This window comes from Capricornis sumatraensis, chromosome 5 (assembly GCF_032405125.1).
Source record: "Capricornis sumatraensis isolate serow.1 chromosome 5, serow.2, whole genome shotgun sequence".
NCBI classification, from domain to species: domain Eukaryota; kingdom Metazoa; phylum Chordata; class Mammalia; order Artiodactyla; family Bovidae; genus Capricornis; species Capricornis sumatraensis.
The window spans coordinates 69227722-69246614 of record NC_091073.1 but is presented as its reverse complement, the minus strand read 5'-3'; the positions used below and the strand labels follow the sequence as shown (position 1 = coordinate 69246614).

The 18893-nt window shown below is 43.8% G+C and overlaps 1 protein-coding gene across 2 annotated transcripts in view; it reads right to left on the bottom strand.

Moving 5' to 3' along the window:
- Positions 1–18893, bottom strand: part of PDE1C (phosphodiesterase 1C) — a 539914-nt gene that overhangs the window by 312404 nt on the left and 208617 nt on the right. Inside the window, exon 1 of one of the 2 annotated variants that reach the window (XM_068972562.1) lies at positions 8014–8114. The exons of the other annotated variant lie outside the window; for it this stretch is intronic. Coding sequence (XP_068828663.1) covers positions 8014–8114 — 101 coding nt within the window. Of the gene's footprint in view, positions 1–8013; positions 8115–18893 lie in introns of those variants that run through there. 2 annotated transcript variants of the gene reach the window in all.

Below are 18893 nucleotides of genomic sequence, written 5' to 3'. Positions count from 1 at the left end.
CCTGACAGGCTATAGACCATGGGGTCACAGAGATTCGGATACGACTGAAACAAATTAGCAGGCAAACAGCTGTCAGGATAAAAGGCCATGAATGACGCAGAGGTCACGTGAAGGGTGAGCACTATTGCAGAACTATGGGTGCTCCAAGAGTCAGAGGCCCAGTGTGTGTGCCACAAGACACCTTGGGAGCAGCAGCACAGGCTGCACCCACTGGACAAGCCTATACAACAGGATGGCCTCCTGCAAGGTGTAGGGAGCTCCATCCACCCAGCCAAGCTCCACCAGACCCTTCTGCAGCAGGCAGGCTCCAAGCTCCTAGTCTCCCTGCCTGGCTCACGCCCAGCAGTCCCCACAAGGTCCGAGACAAAGAGCCTTATTCCATTTGGTTTCTTGGGTCGTGGTCTCTTTCTGCCTTTAAAATAGCAGAAACGACCCCACCTAGCCCCCAGGTTTCTGTCTTTGCTGCAAATCCATCTTGTGATGGACATGACACTACCAGTCAATACAAGGGGTCTTAAGCAAAGCTATATAAATGTGCCTCACATTTAATCATTATTTTTCTTAGCTGTCCCTCCAAAAGCTATGAGGTGGGTCATGTGAGCACTCTCCCTCCATAAGAGGAAACTGGAACCAAGGAAAATGAACCAAAGAAAATTGAAGACAGAAAACGGAGCTAGAAATGAAGAAATCTCTCTGCTTAGGGCTAGCTCTCAAAAGACAGAGGCTGTAGAGCCATCAAAATAATAAACACTTGGTTGCAAAATACTGAGTTGTAATTAGCTAGTGCTATGCTTCGTTGCTCAGTTGTGTCTGACTCTTTGTGACCGCATGGACTGTAGCCCACCAGACTCCTCTGTCCTTGGGGATTCTCCAGGCAGGAATACTGGCGTGGGTTGCCATGCCCTTCTCCAGGGGATCTTCCAACCCAGGGATTGAACCTAGGTCTCCTGCGTTGAAGGCGGACTCTTTACAGTCTGAGGCACCAGGGAAGCGCAATTAGCTAGTAAGTTAGCACAACCAAATTACGACAAGCAAGTGACGATGTACTAATAATATACTGTATTAGTATTCAAGTATAGAAATTTTCATTCTAAATTTAAGAATCTACTTAACCCTTTTTGATATTCACCTCTTTCTCCCCTTCCATATATATTAAGAACATAATTCATGGAGACAATCCATCTTTATTAGGAGAAAAAAGATTTAAAAACAGTCCCTCAAACACAAATGTCTTCCTTCTCTAAATCCTAGGACATTGTGTCAATGTCATTTATCCAGCAATTAAATATTTTTGTGCACACTTTGTCTTTTTTTTAACTTTTCACCTCTATAAAGAATTGTCTCCTTAACTAGACTATAAGTTTCCCAAAAGCAGGGCTTTTTTTTTCTAATATTTTCATATCTCTTCTGAAGCTCCTAATATCCAATATATAATAGCAATCCAATAAAAAAATGCTGAACTTTCTGACATTTGCAATTAAATGGGAGAGTGGAAGGCCCAATTAATACCCTAAAATATGTAATCTGTGGGAAATAAACAGCAATTTTTTACATTATTCTTTTGGATTTGCTTTATTAGTGAGATTCAGATGAAGCCCCTCTTCCCTGTTCATCTCTTTGCAAGGCTTTAACTCACAACTATGACTCTCAGACCTTAGGCTCCAGGCCAAAGGTCTCTCCATGTTTTTTAGGCTGTTATTACTAACAGCTGCTTGGACCTTCCAAATGTGGTCCAAGATATGCTCCAGTTCACCACATCTAAACCCAAATTTATCATTCTGTGCATCCAAGCCCACACTTCTCTCTGTGGTCTCTAACAAGGCAAAGGCACCAAACTCACTAAGACATCTGAGGCAAAACAAACTTGGAAAACAACTTCTCTCTCCCTCCCTCCCTCCTTCTCCCTGCTCCTTTCTAATGTAAAACGTGCCGCCTATTCTTTCCTCCTTGGTGGTACTACCATCACTGAAGAATCTTCTCCAACTCATCTCCAGGCCTCAAGTCTCTTCTCCAACCTGTCCTCCAGACTTCTTCCAGAATATCATCTTAAAATTAAAATCTCCTTTTGTTACTCTCTAGCTTAAAGTCTTAACACTGCCTTAGAACTTAAGGAATAAAATGTAAAGTCCTTGAAATTACATGCATCCCAAAAAAAGATTCCCTGAAAGATGAATGGAGAGTGCCCAGAATACATTTGTATGTGTGTATAATGTGCTCAAATGGCAAACCATTCAAGTATTCTTGCCTGGAGAATCCCAAGGGCTACAGTCTATAAGGTCGCAAAGAGTCGGACATGACTGAAACAACTTCGTTCACACAAGCGCACACACACACACACAACGTATTCAAGTACCTGCCTCCTTAAACTATGAGCATGTAGAGTTTTGAATAAACCAAACATAAATTTTTTTTTAAATTCCATGTGTCACTGCCTGGCCCCTGCCTTCCTTTCCAACTTTATCTCTCCCTCCTCCCATCCCTCTGAACCTTGGCACACTGTTACCTCCACTTACTAGCTTTATCTATCCCTCAATATTGTACTCGATGAGCTGCCAGAGGATACTTCACAGTTACCTTTTAAAGAAAAATATCTAAGGTCTTACACAGGAAAGGTAACCCTGTTTCTTGGACAGCTGATGGACCAGGGACCAATGTGGGGGCCCAGTGCCTCCAAGGTGAGCTGGGAGATTTCCGTCCAACAGCTCCATGTTGAATGACTGCAACTAGACCCAAACGCACTCTCTCCCTTGGGATTCCCAGTAAAAGGTGAGCACAGGGAACGGCGCTGGACTCAGGCTGTATTCCTAGTAAGTAGGCGCAGCTTCTCCAGTGGTCCATCAGAACAGCTCGGAATTCTGAGCTCATTTATTCTGGACTGACTGGATGACTCCCTGTTTTCCTTATGTCGCTGCAAAAGGCTAACATGAATGAAAGAAATCTGTGCGCATTTCTTCCTCGTGACTCCAAGGACTCTGCTCACATTGTCTGCAGCTCACTGCTCACACCTTCTCTGGCCCTCCCAGGAGGAAGTAGCTCCCCGCACATCCCTTTGTAACGACAGTCAACACTTCTAGGTGTTCATCTCTTTAGCTATAGCCTTATAGCTTATCTACTTTGGCACATCCAGAGTTTATCAAAGTAACGGGCACATAATAGACACTCAGTAAATGTTAAGTGACTAAACTTCTGAACAGCTGCCTGACCATTGATGACCCTATTTTTAAAAAATGTCATATGATTAGAAAGAAAATACAGAATGAGAAGGCTTTATTAAATGAGAAATATGAAATTAAAGATCTAGTTTACCCCCCCTACCCCCTGGCCTACTTTTGATGTATAGTTTGGAAAAGTCACTTAAGTTCTCTGTACTTTAGTGGGGTTTTAGTGAAGACTTTCAGAGACCCCAAACTCAAAGGAGCCTAAGCAGGAACAGAGCATGATGGATTCATGCAGCCAGGACAGCAGACTGAACCAGATAAACAACTGTAGGAATGGGGAAATGTGGGACCCCGGGATTTTCACTCCTTCTCCCCTCTGCTTCTCTGTAAGTGCTGGCCTATCTCCGGTCATTGAAATGTCCTCTCCATGCAGTAAGAAGTGAACCCAGCAGCAACCACCAGGAGAACCCAGGAAAAGGCAAAGCAGCACCCTCCCTTGGCCAATAGAGAATCTCAGTGGAGGACTCTACTGCTTGGGTTCTGTGCCACACTTGAGAATGACCCCTGTTGGCAGAAAGGCAAAAATTCTATGATTGACCAATCTGGCATCTTGAGCCCAGGGGACCCGGGAGGAGGGACTAGGCAAAGGAGTGAGGGGACAGGGTCTACTGCCATAATAAGGCGGGGATGGGGGGAAGCATGCTGGATAGTCAGAAACAATAATTCCAGTTTGTGACCCTAATAACCATACATTTGGGGATACTTCAGTAACCAAAACAGACCCCCAAAATACTATGCCTTCATGAAGCTTGTATTTTAGTTGGAAGAAAGAGACAATAAACATAAGAAATCATACCTCCATTTATATTCATAATACTATTTTAGATAATGTGAAAAAAGCATCAATCATCTTTACACAGTGTTACATAAGCATAACATTTATTGTATTGACTACCTCATAGTTGGGCAAAACAAATACATGATGGCTTAATTACCATTGTGACAATAAATGCCAAGAAATAAGTAAAACCTGTTCTCTTGCCCTCAATTAAAAAAGAGAGAGGGAGAGAGCACCCTTTTGTCATCATATAACAAGAAAAACTCTTGGTTGGAACCCAAGGTACAAGTTATGACTCAAACCCAGAGCACCGTGAGGCTGCCCCGCATCACCAGAGGAAGCAAGTGCACTCATCATATTTTCCCTGACTGGAAGATTCCCTAACAAAACAGCCATTGGGAGGGGCCCTTAACAATTCCACCCACACTCCTACAGAGGAAAGAGCTAGAACACCAGCACTTGGGGGACAGCTAAGGAAACAGAAACACTCACAAAAAAGGCTCTTCTCAGAAACACGAGGACAGCACCCCCCTGACAGACATCATTAAGAAGGCTCAGGTGTGTAGCGTGTGTTCCCTTCCGGCTTAGAGAGATGTGAGCATGTGTAGGAGAGGGCTGTGGGGGAGGCTGAGGAACATCACCCCCTCCTTGAACCACAGATGGCCTCCACACAGTGGTGGGCAGCACCTCCCTCAAGGGAAGAGGGAGTTATCATAATAAACACCTGGGCTTGCAGGGTTTTGTCATCTCAGCGGTGGTAGATAGTGCTCAAAATTTACTTTTCCAATATTTGATGTACTATTAGTATGCTGAGGATGTCACAAGGTTAGATTAAGAGTTCTTCCTAATTCTTTCCTAGAGAAATACGTCAAACAGTCCTAGCTTTCAAATATGTATTGGTAATTTACTGTAGACCACATAGTATTTGTAGGCACTGGAGATACTTCAGTAACCAAAACAGAAACCACCCCCCCCAAAAAAAAAAGAACTATGTCCTCAGGGAACATATATTTTAGTTGGAGGAAGTAAACATAACAAATAAATTAAACATATAGTGTCAAGATAGTGAAACACACTAAAGAAAAAAGTAGAGTGCGGACAGGGGGATGTGTGGGGCTCACAGTATATAGAGGATCACCCCCTATGTTCTCTGCACTGTAGATTCTTGGCAATAATCCTCTTGCTGCTGGTAAAGACCACTCCAGACCAGTGCAGGAAAGAGGAGAGGTAAGGGGAGGAAACGAGAGAAGCTAGCTAAATGTAAGCCTTGGCCTTCCCAGCTTTCCACCTGAGTTTAGATTCCTGTGCCCAACCTGGGCAATGATGTTAATTAAACCCACCATCCATCTAGTTCATGAGCTATGGTGTTGATAGTATCATGTGACCTATAAGCCTATAATCTTCATTTTGAATACTGAAAAGTTTACCTCTGAGTCTTCATGCTTCTTTCATCACATATTGAGTAAGTACCAACTATGTACCAAACCTTGTTCTAGGCACTAGAGGTTACAGCAGTGAGCAAGACACACACAGTCACCACTCTAAAGAACTTGCATTTTAATTGAGGAGATGAAAAATTCAAAAATTGATTCAATAAGCAAGATACTTACAAGAAGGAGACAGATACCAGTGAACAGTCCAGGCAGAAGATGATCAAGTCCTGAACTTAGATGGCTCTCAAATGAGCTGAACCAAATTCCTGACTATCTCTGGTCACGTATAAAGCCCCTACTATAGGGTGTCATGATAATAAATTGGTGTAAAAATCCAACTATGGCTATTGAGTCTTTCTAAAATGTGGAAGAGCAGCTTCTTTTCTCTTATTGTTAATGCACTGTGCAGACAAAGAGATACACATCTTTCCATCTCCTAATGTTTCTATTTTGTTAACTGCAGACGTGTTAATCCAAGTTGTATAAAAAAGCACGTGCTTTGGTCTCCAGAATCTTTAGCAACTTATTACAGCACTACTGTTTTGTTTTGTTTTAAAGTGGTAGTAAGAACCATAACAGTAGTAAAAAAAAATAATGTCATAACAATAGTAACATGTCCTTTTTCAAATTAGAACGTGAAGTTACAGATCTCCTGGGACTGCTGCTGAGCAGGATGTTTCAGCAGGAAGGGTAAAAAGAGAGGGACTCAAAAACACACGCTTGGAAAAGAATCAACCCACACCTTTTATGTTGAAAAGTACAAGGTGCTGGGTAAACAGGAGAGACATGGAAACAAAAATGCACAGACATCACACCCCAGCAATCCGGGGAGAGAAGCCTAACTGATGAAACAGAGGAAGTCACGAGACAGTGTGTTCACTCTAAGCTCCAAAGACTTTTTCATATACTTCCCACCTCAGCCTGGTTGATTTGCCCAAACCCTCTACTCCAACCTGAGGAGCTCTGTTGAGTTGGTTGAAACTATAAAGCAGCCTAACAGAAGCAGTTTCTGAGTATGTGCACAGGAGTCCCTCCTTCTGGGATGGCAAGGAGACCAGCTTGACAACACCTTGACCCTGTATATACCAGGGACCCAGACTTTGCAGATGCAACAAACTTTCTGTGTGCACCTCAATATGAGATGGAATGTTCATTACGTAGGACATGAACTTGTAAACACCTCTGTGAAAGAGGCGCTGCATTGCATGCATCTGAACTGTTGGAAGAGCCTGCCAGCCAAAAAGACAAGATTTCCACCTAAGTTTACAGCCTCTGCTTGCAGCAGCCAAACAATCCAAAACTCATGCTACTTGGCATGGTTTCCCATTTAGATCAATGGAGATGAAACTCACTTTGTTACTGATGGAAGGGATCTTACAAGGTACACTTTAAATAGGGATGCCTTAAAGAAACACCTATCTTACTGCTTTCCTTTAGAAACTCTGAATATCCTGGTTGGAATGTAGTCTCCCCCAAGATGAAGATAACTCAGATCAGTGCCTTTCTGATTTGTTTTGGGGTATGCATGTGTGCGTGTACATGCACAGGCATACATGTGTGCTTTCAAAAACATAACTGCAGCAAAACAAACCACGAAGGAGCTGTTTTCCTATCACCGCCCTTGGTGCCCTTGGTACGAACAGAGTACCTGGAGAATATACTTGGAGAAAACCTATTTTTTTTTTAATCTGCACTAGATATTTGATGGCAAATATCTGGTGGTTATGGAAGGTATCTTTGGAACCTACATGGTCAATTGAGAAGCAAGCTGTAACCATACAGCTGTCACTACAGTTTCCTGACTGGGATAACCAGCAGTTCACTGTTTAAGAAATCTTGTCACAGAAAAAAAGTGTGTACTTTCAGATCACTTCTCCTCAGCACCCAAGAATAGGCAGAACCCAATGAAGTGAATGAAATTCAGAGATCTCTGTCCCTCAGTCCAGCTAGAACTCTGGCCACCATATTGAAAATAAATGACCTATTTCAGTGTTCAGATCTTGCTAGGAAACTCCAATACTGTTTCTGAACCCTACTGTCTCCAAAAACAGCCCTTCCTTCCAGTAACTTTTCCTGCTAGAAAGAATCCTAAGAAAATATCTGAAGTTGCAGTAGGCTAGGGAGAGGAAGATTTAACAGCCAGAAAACATATTGAATTTGAACTGTTGGTAAGTTCTTGGACCACCTGCCAAGGTGTCTGCAAGCATTTTCCAGAGAATAACTCTTCCTTTGATTAAAAATCTGTGATCTGGGTCCCAAAACTTTTCTCCCCTGATCAATTAAAAAAAGAAATATATCCATGAATATTGAGCTATACTCTAAGTGAAATCTAAGGACATCTCTTCCCCAAAGAAAGCATGACTTGGAAACAGCAAGGCATTCTACAGCACTCTGAAAGACACGTCTCATTTTTAAAAGAAAGGCAGCAGTGACTGTAATTAACTAGGAAGCGGTTGTGGAACTTCTCCCGCTGTATTTAAAGGGCCATGCAGGAGTGAGGGTGAGCAGTCGTGACCGGGGCTGTGTAGTTAAAATACTGATGAGAGAGGGAAATGGGGCAAGAGAAATAAACAGGTTTACTTACAGCCCTCGGAGCCGAAGCCAGATTTTCTCGATCTGTTCGGGTTGCAGGTATTTCAGAGAGTTGCTCTCAAATTCTTCAATCTCCTTGGTGGGCGACTCCATAGCTGCAGGTTATCACTGGGAGTGAGGCCCGAGTGAGTTTGGGCTGTCCCCTCCCGCCTCCTCGCCCAGTCCAGCCCTCCAGCTCCAGCCCTCCAGCTCCAGCCCAGCGCCGCGCATCTGCCTCACTTTCTGCGTGCGCGCCCCTTTCTGCGACCCCCAAATCCTGGCTTAAAGCGGGCCGGGAGAGCCGGCGACCCTGGGCCCAGATGCCACCCGGAGGCAGCTGCGGGAACCAGCCACGCTCCCAGGCTAGTCCCAAGGGTAGGAATTGTGCTTTTGCTCTAGGAGAAAGCACCTCGGACCTACTCGTATTCTTTTTTTTTTTTTTTGTCCTCAAACAAAGCCGCGGGAGCGAACCGTGTGGCAGCTGGATTGTAAGGGAAAGGGAGGACCGCGAAGGGAGGAGAGGCGGCGAGGAGGGAGAAAGTGAGAAGGGGAGAATGGGGAGAGGGATGAGCCCAGAAGGAGCCAGCGCGGGGCCGGTCTGTCTGACCCTGAGGCCGCACACCCTGGCTGCGCCAGCGCCCCCTGCCCTGGGGCGCCCCGAGGCTCCCCCTCCCGGTCCCTCTCTCCCTGCCCCGCTGCCTTCGCGCCCCTTCTCTGTTTTCTGTCACTTACCAGCAGCTCTGCTGACAAGCGAGAAAACTGACAACTGCGAAGAGTCGTCTGCGAGCGCGCAGGGGCCGGCGTCAGGTCTGGCACCCGCGGGCGCGAAGGGAGGGGCGCGCGGAGCACTGCCGTCTGCGGGGCACAAGCTCGCGGGGCTCCAGCCCCACACCCGGAGACCCGCGCGCGCCAGGGCGGCCCGCTGCGGCGCAGGGCCCCCAGCCCCGCGTCCCGATGGCTCCCGAAGCCCGCACAAAATGAACAGCACGGCACCACACTCGGAAATCCCAGGAAACCGAGGTCTGTGTCCTCCCCGGCGGCTGGCGGGGCGAACAGCCAAGGTGAGGTTCCGCGGAGTTCGTGCTTGGAGCTTTCATTCACAGCGCTCAGTTCCACGCCCGCCTGAGAGCCGGTTCCATTTTGAAATATTAAAGCAATTGACAGGAACTAAAGTAACCACACATCACACTTAGAAAGTCTCGATATATTCTTCCTCTCCGCTGCCCAAAAAATGGTGTGAAAAAAGGAAAATATAAACAAATGTAAGGCGGTAGGAGTTTCCACTGACAGACTCTCAAAGGGTGCCTGCAGGGCTGTGCTGGGCAGATGCTGACAGTGGAGAGGAGTTTTAGCTCACGAGGCTACAACTCAGTATCTGAGTCCCCCGAGGTCATTCACAATGTCAATAAAGTGAATTGCTCAAACAGAACGGGATCAGGTATGCAGTAAGGGGAGGAGGGAAAGAAGTGAAAGGCGCTCAGTCGGGTCTTTTCGACTCTTTTCGACCCTATGGACTATACAGGCCATGTAATTCTCCAGGCCAGAATACTGGAGAGGGTATCCTTTCCCTTCTCCAAGGGATCGTCCCAACCTAGTGATCGAACCCAGGTGTCCTGCATTGCAGACGGATTCTTTACCAGCTGAGCCACAAGGCGAGGCGGGAAGTGGGATTCAAAAAGAGCCCAAAGACAGAAAAAAAAGACTCTGACAATTTGATTTCAGCCCTGACATCACAGACTGGTGGTCAAACTCCCTTCTAAATGCAGCCATCACCACTTCCCAGGGGCCATGTCAAACCTGGGACTCAGGGCTCCTGAGATTCAAGACACAGCTTGCCCCCATAATGGTATTTTCCTCCACTGGCAGTTAATGATTCTTCCAGTTACACTCCCAGTATTCTTTTTCTGTCCATCAGATATTTGCCTGCTTCTCAAAATTAAGATAAATGTAAAGGTGAGAACTAGCTTTTCTCCATTGGTCAAGCAAAATTCCATTCAAGTGGCCTTGATAAACAAAAATTTAAGAGTGTTTAAATCCTAAAAGCTCATCCATTGGGAAGTGGGCATTTATTTTCCAGAAATTAGAGTTAAGAGTGATGAGGATGGCATGGCTGGCCTCATTCATTCCAGTGGAAAAGGTATCTGCTTCAGGGTGAGATGACAGAACTTTTTGACTAAAAAGAACTCACACACTCACCTACAACAGTCTTAAGTCACCTCATTAAACTTGATTCTTAAGGAGTTTCTGGAAGCACTTCCAGTTCCACTGAGTTAAAGGCAAAGGCAGCATTAAGCAGTCAACATATTAACGTAAAATTCATTTACCTAAATGAAACCAATTTACTCACCCAATGTCACCAAGCTCAGAACAGTGACCTGGTGGAATCAGACGTTAAGAGGTTATTTTAATGACTTGTTTGGGAGATGCAAAACAGTGTATGATACCCAAATGGAGTTCCCATCAGACTGTATACCTTGGGCAACCTGCTATCATAATATGGAAGCACAGTAATGATAATAATAGTGAGCACATATTGAAAGTTTCTACAGTCCCAACCCTGTTCTAAGGGCTCTGCTGCTGCTGCTGCTGCTAAGTAGCTTCAGTCGTGTTCGACTCTGTGCGACCCCATAGATGGCAGCCCACCAGCCTCCGCCGTCCCTGGGATTCTCCAGGCAAGAACACTGGAGTGGGCTGCCATTTCCTTCTCTGGTGCATGAAAGTGAAAAGTGAAAGTGAAGTCGCTCAGTTGTGTCTGACTCTTAGCGACCCCATGGACTGCAGCCTACCAGGCTCCTCTGTCCATGGGATTTTCCAGGCAAGAGTACTGGAGTGGGTTGCCATTGCCTTCTCCGTCTAAGGGCTCTACATTCACATAATACCAACAACAATACTATAAAGAAAATGCTATTATTATCTCCATTTTATAGTAGAAAACTGAAGCACAAGGAGGTTATCTAAACCTACCAGGAAGAGAACTGAACTGGAAAAGGCCAGAGTTTGAGTTATGACTCATTACCTTATCCAATACGAAACAGTCGCCTTCACAGGATCCCATTTCCACATCTTTAAAGAATTTATGCAAAAAGTTTTTTTATGTCTGTTTCACCTTTATGACTCTATGAGGCCATCTGAAGAGAACTGGGGAAAAGAAATGCTGAAAAGAAAGATGCATATTGCTGAATATATACTTTAACTACATCATGGTTTCTCCAAGGACTGGCCTAGAAAGAAAGGATAGAAGGGAATTTAAAAGGATGATACTCAATTTCCTGCCATCCACCATATCTATGACTTTTTCTTTGTGTTACTGGGTGGGATGTTAATCAAGTCAGAGAAAAGCAAATTTTGGAAGAAAAAGGAAAGAAATAACCTTTCACTTTTAAGTAAGCTAATCAGAGAAGGAGGACCAAAAATAGTCTTTATAAGTTTGTGAAGCATAATTTTGTTTCATTTTAGAAGTTTTTAAAAAGTAAAGATGTATGAGAAAGTTAATACGGACATAACTTTATTTTAGAGTCAAAGGAGTATTTGGAGCTGGGGGAACCTTAAAGATAATCTAATTTAGACATCTTCAAATTCTTTAAGCAATAGAATATTTTATTTCAAATTAATACTTATAAGGGATTTTAATACATACCTCAGATTTAAAAAGTAAAGAAGGAGCTGCTCTTGTTGAATGGGGAAGTAGAGTAATTAGTTCTCAGGGTCAAAGCCCACCTCTACGTTTTCCATATTCCATCTCTGAGTAACCAATGCTCCCACTTCACAGATGAGAAAACTGAGGTCAAAGTACCAAAAATACCTCAGGATTCCTTGCTTCTCATTAAAGGTTCTTTCTAAACCACATCAGAAAGAGTTTTTTCTCTCACTGCCTGCAAAATATTACTACTTTTGGATACACTATGTTATTATGTCACTCAGATTTTGTTGTCTCTTTATCTATCACAGACAGGGTATGCTTGCATGCTGTAGCAACACAACATTACAAGCTACAATTTCCACTGGCAACCTTGCTTTGGAGGTCAGTTTCCATGGCAACTTCCTATCCCAGCTTTTTGAGTAAGACCTTTTAGGAAATCTTACATGGTAAAACATCATTAATTAAACATAGATGTGCATATATACATAAATATACATAACATATATATACATACATATAATTGCCAAATTAATAATCCACCAAATCAACCTACCTAAGGAGGTAAAAGACTTGTACTCAAAAAGACACTGATGAAAGAAACTCAATATGACACAAACAGATGGAAATATATACTGTGTTCTTGGTTTGGAATAATCAGTATTATTAAAATGACTACCCAAGGCAATCTACAGACTCAATTCCATCCCTATGAAAATATCAATGGTACTTTTCACAGAACTAGAACAAATAAATTTAAAATTTGTATGGAAACACAAAAGTCCCTGAATAGCCAAAACAGTTTTGAGAAAGAACAGAGCTGGAGGAATCATGCTCCCTGACTTCACACAATCCAACAGTAATCAAAAGCCACAGTAATCAAAACAGTATGGCAATGGCACAAAAATAGACACAGAGATCAATGAACAGGATAAAAAGCCCAGAAATAAACCCATGCACCTATGGTCAACTAATATAAAGGAGGCAAGAATATACAATGGAGGAAAGACAGTCTCTTCAATAAGTAGTGCTGAGAAAACTGGAAGGTTATATGTAAAAGAATGAAATTAGAACATTCTCTAATACTATATGAAGAGGAGCTAAAAAGCCTCTTGATGAAAGTGAAAAAGGAGAGTGAAAAAGTTGGCTTAAAGCTCAACATTCAGAAAACGAAGATCATGGCATCTGGTCCCATCACTTCAAGGGAAATAGATGGGGAAACAGTGGAAACAGTGTCAGATGTTATTTTTTTGGGCTCCAAAATCACTGCAGATGGTGACTGCAGCCATGAAATTAACAGACGCTCACTCCTTGGAAGAAAAGTTATGACCAACCTAGATAGTATATTCAAAAGCAGAGACATTACTTTGCCAACTAAGGTCCGTCTAGTCAAGGCTATGGTTTTTCCTGTGGTCATGTGTGGATGTGAGAGTTGGACTGTGAAGAAAGCTGAGCACCGAAGAATTGATGCTTTTGAACTGTGGTGTTGGAGAAGACTCTTGAGAGTCCCTTGGACTGCAAGGAGATCCAACCAGTCCATTCTGAAGGAGATCAACCCTGGGATTTCTTTGGAAGGAATGATGCTAAAGCTGAAACTCCAGTACTTTGGCCACCTCATGCGAAGAGTTGACTCACTGGAAAACACTCTGATGCTGGGAGGGATTGTGGGGGCGGGAGGAGAAGGGGACGACCGAGGATGAGATGGCTGGATGGCATCACGGACTCGATGGACGTGAGTCTGAGTGAACTCTGGGAGTTGGTGATGGACAGGGAGGCCTGGCGTGCTGCGATTCATGGGATCGCAAAGAGTCGGACACGACTGAGCGACTGAACTGAACTGAACTGATATACAAAAATAAACTCAAAATGAATTAAAGACCTAAATTTAAGACTGGATACTATAAAACTCCTAAAGGAAAACATAGGCAGAACATCCTTTGACATAAATCACAGAATTTTTGTTTTTGGATTTGTCTCCTAAAATAAAGGAAACAAAACCAAAAATAAATAGGACCAAAGCAACTCATTGGAAAAGACTCTGATCCTGGGAGGGACTGGGGGCAGGAGGAGAAGGGGACAACAGAGGATGAGATGGCTGGATGGCATCACTGACGTGATGGACGTGAGTCTGAGTGAACTCCGGGAGTTGGTGATGGACAGGGAGGCCTGGCATGCTGTGATTCATGGGGTCGCAAAGAGTCAGACATGACTGAGCAACTGAACTGAAGCAAACTTGAAAGCTTTTGCACACCAAAGGAAATCATTGACAAAATGAAAAAACAACCAACTGAATGGGAGCAAATACTTGCAAATGATATGACTGATAAAGAGATTAATGTCCAACACATATAAACTCAAGATCAAAAAACAAACAACTAGATTTTAAAATGGACAGAAAGAAAAACTAAAATGACACTTTTCCAAAGAGGAAAGGAAATGTCTAACAGAACATGAAAAGATGTTCAACATCTCTACTCATCGGTAAAAACAATTCAAAACCATGAGATATCACCTCACACCTATCAAAGTGGCTATCATCAAAAAGAATAAAAATAACAAACGGTGGGGAGGACGTGAAGAAAAGGGAATCCTTATGCACTGTTTGTGGGAATGTAAATTGATGCAGCCTCTGCAGAAAACAGTATGAAGATTTCTCAAGAAACTAAAAACAGAACTTCTATATGACCCAGCAGTTCCAGGCATGGGTATCCAAAAAAAAACTAAAAACACTCATTCAAAAGATATGTGCACCCCAACCCTCATAACAGCACTGCTTACCATTATCAAGGTATGAAGCAAACTAAGTGTCCATCAACAAGTGAATATCTAAAGAAGATGTGATATACATACACAATGGAATACTACTCAGCCTGCAAGAGGAATGAAATTTTGTCATTTGCAGTGATATGGATGGACTTGGAGGACACTATGCTAAGTGAAGTCACATAGAGAAAGGCAAACACTGTGTGATAACTCTTATATGTGGAATCTAAAAAAAATACAACATACCAGTGAATAAAACAAAAAGGAAGTATCCTCACAGATACAAACTAATGGTTTGTTGCAAACCACCAGATCAAACTGGTGGTTACCAGGGTAGAGAGGTGGGACAATAGAGGGGTGGGGCAGGGGGAATGCAAACTACAGGTGGAAGATAGGTTACAGGGATGTTCTGTACAATGTGGGGAATGTAGCCAATATTTTGTAACAACTGTAAGTGGAGTATAGCCATTAAAACAAACTGTATAAAAATAAAAACAAAAAATAAGATCTTTGGTTCAGGAATTAAAACAGTTCCCCAAATAGACAAAGAATAACTTAACCTAAGTACCAAAAACCCTCCGCATCATCAGCATTAAGGATCACAAGATCAGAGAGAGTGAGTTCCCTGTACATGGCAGAGTTCGAGCAGAAGCTGCATGACCATCAGACAAGAGAGTAAGAATCAGGCTTTGCAAACATAAGAATGACCCCTCAGGTCCCATTCACTGTGACAATGTCACAATTCAGTAATAACCACACTAACCACACCACTACCTTTACTGCTTACTGAGAAGAACCATGTACCAAGCTCCATGCTAAGCACATCACAGGCTGGCTCACTTTCACCCTCAATGAAACACTTCAGGAGAATTCATTATGCCCATTTACAAGCTCCAATACTTTGGCCATCTGATACGAAGAGCAGACTCTTTGGAAACAACCCCATTGCTGGGAAAGATAGAAGGCATGAGGGGACAACAGAGGATAAGATGGTTAGAGCCATCACTGACTCGATGGACATGAGTTTGAGCAAGCTCCAGGAGTTGGTGATGGACAGGGAGGCCTGGCATGCTGCAGTCCATGGGGTTGCAGAGAGTCAGATACGACTGAGCAACTGAACAACAACATTTACAAGTAAAGACAGAGAGGCTCCCAAAATGTCTGATCATTTTTGCGAAGATGCACTGCTATAGGAGTAAAGCCAGGTTTTAAATCCAGGCCAGAGTGCAAAGTTCTTTTCCCTTAGTTATCTCCTCCCTGCAGACACATAAAAAGACAAAAGATATATAACAGAGAAGGTGGAGCTGCAGCAGCACAGTTGAGGGGTGGGAGGAATCAAGGAGGTTATATAGTAGAGATAACATCTGAACTGGATCCTGAAGGGGGAAGGTGGATAGAGGCAGATCATTCTAGAAAGAGGGAACTGTATGGAAAGAGACACAGAAGTGTGAGAAAGGGTGGAGTGTCCAGCAATCCACAAACAATTTTATGTAGCTTGACTATAAGTGCATGACTAAGAGGAGCAAGAGAAAGTGCTGGAGGGGTCAGCCAGACCTGTATGGTCATGGAAGAAGTCGGAGCTCTCTTCTGTGGATGACAGGGAGCCATGGATGTCTCTAGGTAGAGGGAAGCACAGTCACATGTGGAGGGTACTTGCTGCCTGAATATGCATCATATACTGAGGTCAACTCAGGGAAGCTGCCACAGTACCATGCAACAACCACTGGGCAAATGATAACCAGGGCTCCATAGGAGGAATCCAGCTACCAAATTCCAACAAGCTCTTTAGCTTACCAAGGAGGAGCTGGATAAAGAAAACTGGAGAGCTGGATAAAGTCAGGAAAAACACAGCATTATCTCCCGTGAATACTCATCTTCTAGCTTTGAGAATATGACCACTTGCTTTGACCTCCATGAAACAAGCAGTGCCCTTGATACATTTTTCATGACTTGCCAATGGCATCATCCAGAGTCTGTTGATGGGGAAATTCTGGAGCAGCATTTAGGGCATCGTAAGTAGCACCACTGGGCACAGCAGCCCCTCCTTCCCGCCTACACAGATGTGAGCCAGCCCCCATGACACACTGTCAACACAGGCTCTTCCCTCCCACGGGCTTTTCTTTCTGGCAAGGGGCCTCTTTGGTGATGATCACACTGCTTTCCCCCTTGATTTCTTCTCTTTTTGGCTTCATAATATGGGGCAGACTCTGTACCAGGAACCACCTCCACCATGAAAAAATAAAAGGTGCAAAAAGAGAAAGGGGACTGATGAAGCTCAGAGGACGTAGTCTCAGCCCCACATGAAATGCAGCTCATCTATCCAGAGTGTGGCCCAGAGAGGCAGGGAGAAGAGATGGGAAGAGAGTCAGGATGGAGTCCCAGGGTTCATCTGGTGTAACCTGCCTGTGACCCAGTTTTTGCCCCTCCCTCTGGAAGGATCCTTCAGTTGCTCCGACAGGAGAAATTCGTGTAGCCCTTTCAGTGGAGGTGACACAGGAAAAGGAAAGGTCCAGGAGTAGCTTTGAATCACATGTGACCTGGAACAAGACCCTTCTGGTCTGAGCTAACTAAGCTTTTCATGGACCCAAAAAAGCTGTAGGAAAACCTGGAATCTGGCCCTAGATTTAACTATAATAAACATGGGGGCTAGGTTGGCCAATCGAGTCATCCACCTCCTACCTCTGAACAAAGTGGTCTGAGGGTGATCTGTAGCCAAAGCAGATCCAGCACTGGTCCTTTACGGAAAATTTGATGCGGCCTTTGGGAAAAAGAGAGGAAGTCTACTTGTCTTTTCTCTGAGATAACAAGCTAAAAGGCTTGAGCTTTTCTTGGCCCTGGAGTTATCTTTTTTACCATGTAGAGAGGGGATACCAGAAAAAAATGACACTAACATAGAGAAAAAGCAGAGAGAAGAACTAAAAAAAAAAAAAAAAGGTTAAAGGATCTTCTGAGCTCCTTGATCCTGCTATGCCTACCCATGGACTTTTAACTTATATTAACAAAATAAATACCTTCTACCCCACCCCATGTTATGTCTTTTCTTGTTTTTCACTTAAATTAACCTAATAAGATTTCTGTCACTGATGACTAAAAGAATAGTAGCAAATACAACTCCTCTCTTAGGGGATTGCTGTAAGGAGTTTTTAAAAAACCTGTATGACCAGTATCTTAAACTCTAAAGGCTCTCATGAGACAACAGTCTCTCCGCATCTCATCTGTCCAACAGCACATGAAAGAAGGGAAGCTGAAAGGAGATTTTATTTTGATAAAATCTCTGATTCTGATAAATCAAAAATTGTGTTTCAATAACTTTCTGAAAATGGCCTGTCAAAGCACTGCTATATTATACACATTCAGTTCAGTTCAGTTCAGTTCAGTCGCTCAGTCATGTCTGACTCTGTGACCCCATGAATCGCAGCACGCCAGGCCTCCCTATCCATCACCAACTCCCAGAGTTCACTCAGACTCACATCCATCAGGTTGGTGATGCCATCCAGCCATCTCATCCTCGGTCGTCCCCTTTTCCTCCTGCCCCCAATCCCTCCCAGCATCAGAGTGTTTTCCAATGAGTCAACTCTTCTCATGAGGTGGCCACAGTACTGGAGTTTCAGCTTTAGCATCAGTCCTTCCAAAGAAATCCCAGGGCTGATCTCCTTTAGACTGGACTGGTTGGATATCCTTGCAGTCCAAGGGACTCTCAAGAGTCTTCTCCAACACCACAGTTCAAAAGCATCAATTCTTCGGTGCTCAGCTTTCTTCACAGTCCATCTCTCACATCCATACATGACCACGGGAAAAACCATAGCCTCGACTAAACGGACCTTTGTTGGCAAAGTAATGTCTCTGCTTTTGAATATACTATCTAGTTTGGTCATAACTTTTCTTCCAAGGAGTAAGCGTCTTTTAATTTCATGGCTGCACATTAGCCCCTCCAAAAAACAACCCTAGAATGAGTGAAACACACATTATTGTTATCCCCAGTTTAGAAATGAAGTGGATGAGATCTGAGAGATCTCTCAGCTGCCTTCCAGCTGGTCTACCCTCTAGCTAGTGGCCGGGGAACATGACAACACAAGGCTTTCCTGACTCCTGGCTCCAGTGGCCACCCTGCCTCTCAGAACACACTGCCAACCCAGCAGAATTAACTTGGCTGTACTAATGAAACTGAAAATTTTGTTCATATAAAACTGCTGATGCTATAGTCAGCCAAATTCTCACCCAAATGCACATAAATTGGCTGGTTGTTCTTATATCACCATTAAGGAAATTTGAATATGAAAGCCTCAGCGTTGAAAGGGACCTTAGCGATCCCTTTACCTAAGTTCTACTGAGAGAAAAATGCAGCCCAGGCAGGTTCCATAACCGCACAAGGCCCGGAGCTGGATGTTGGTAAAGCCAGGACTAGGCGCCGTGTCCCCCGAACCTGGCCCAGGGCTCTTTTATCTCTGAACTTCTTCCTAGGTCTCAAAAACAGCTCCTGTGGCCACCCAAGG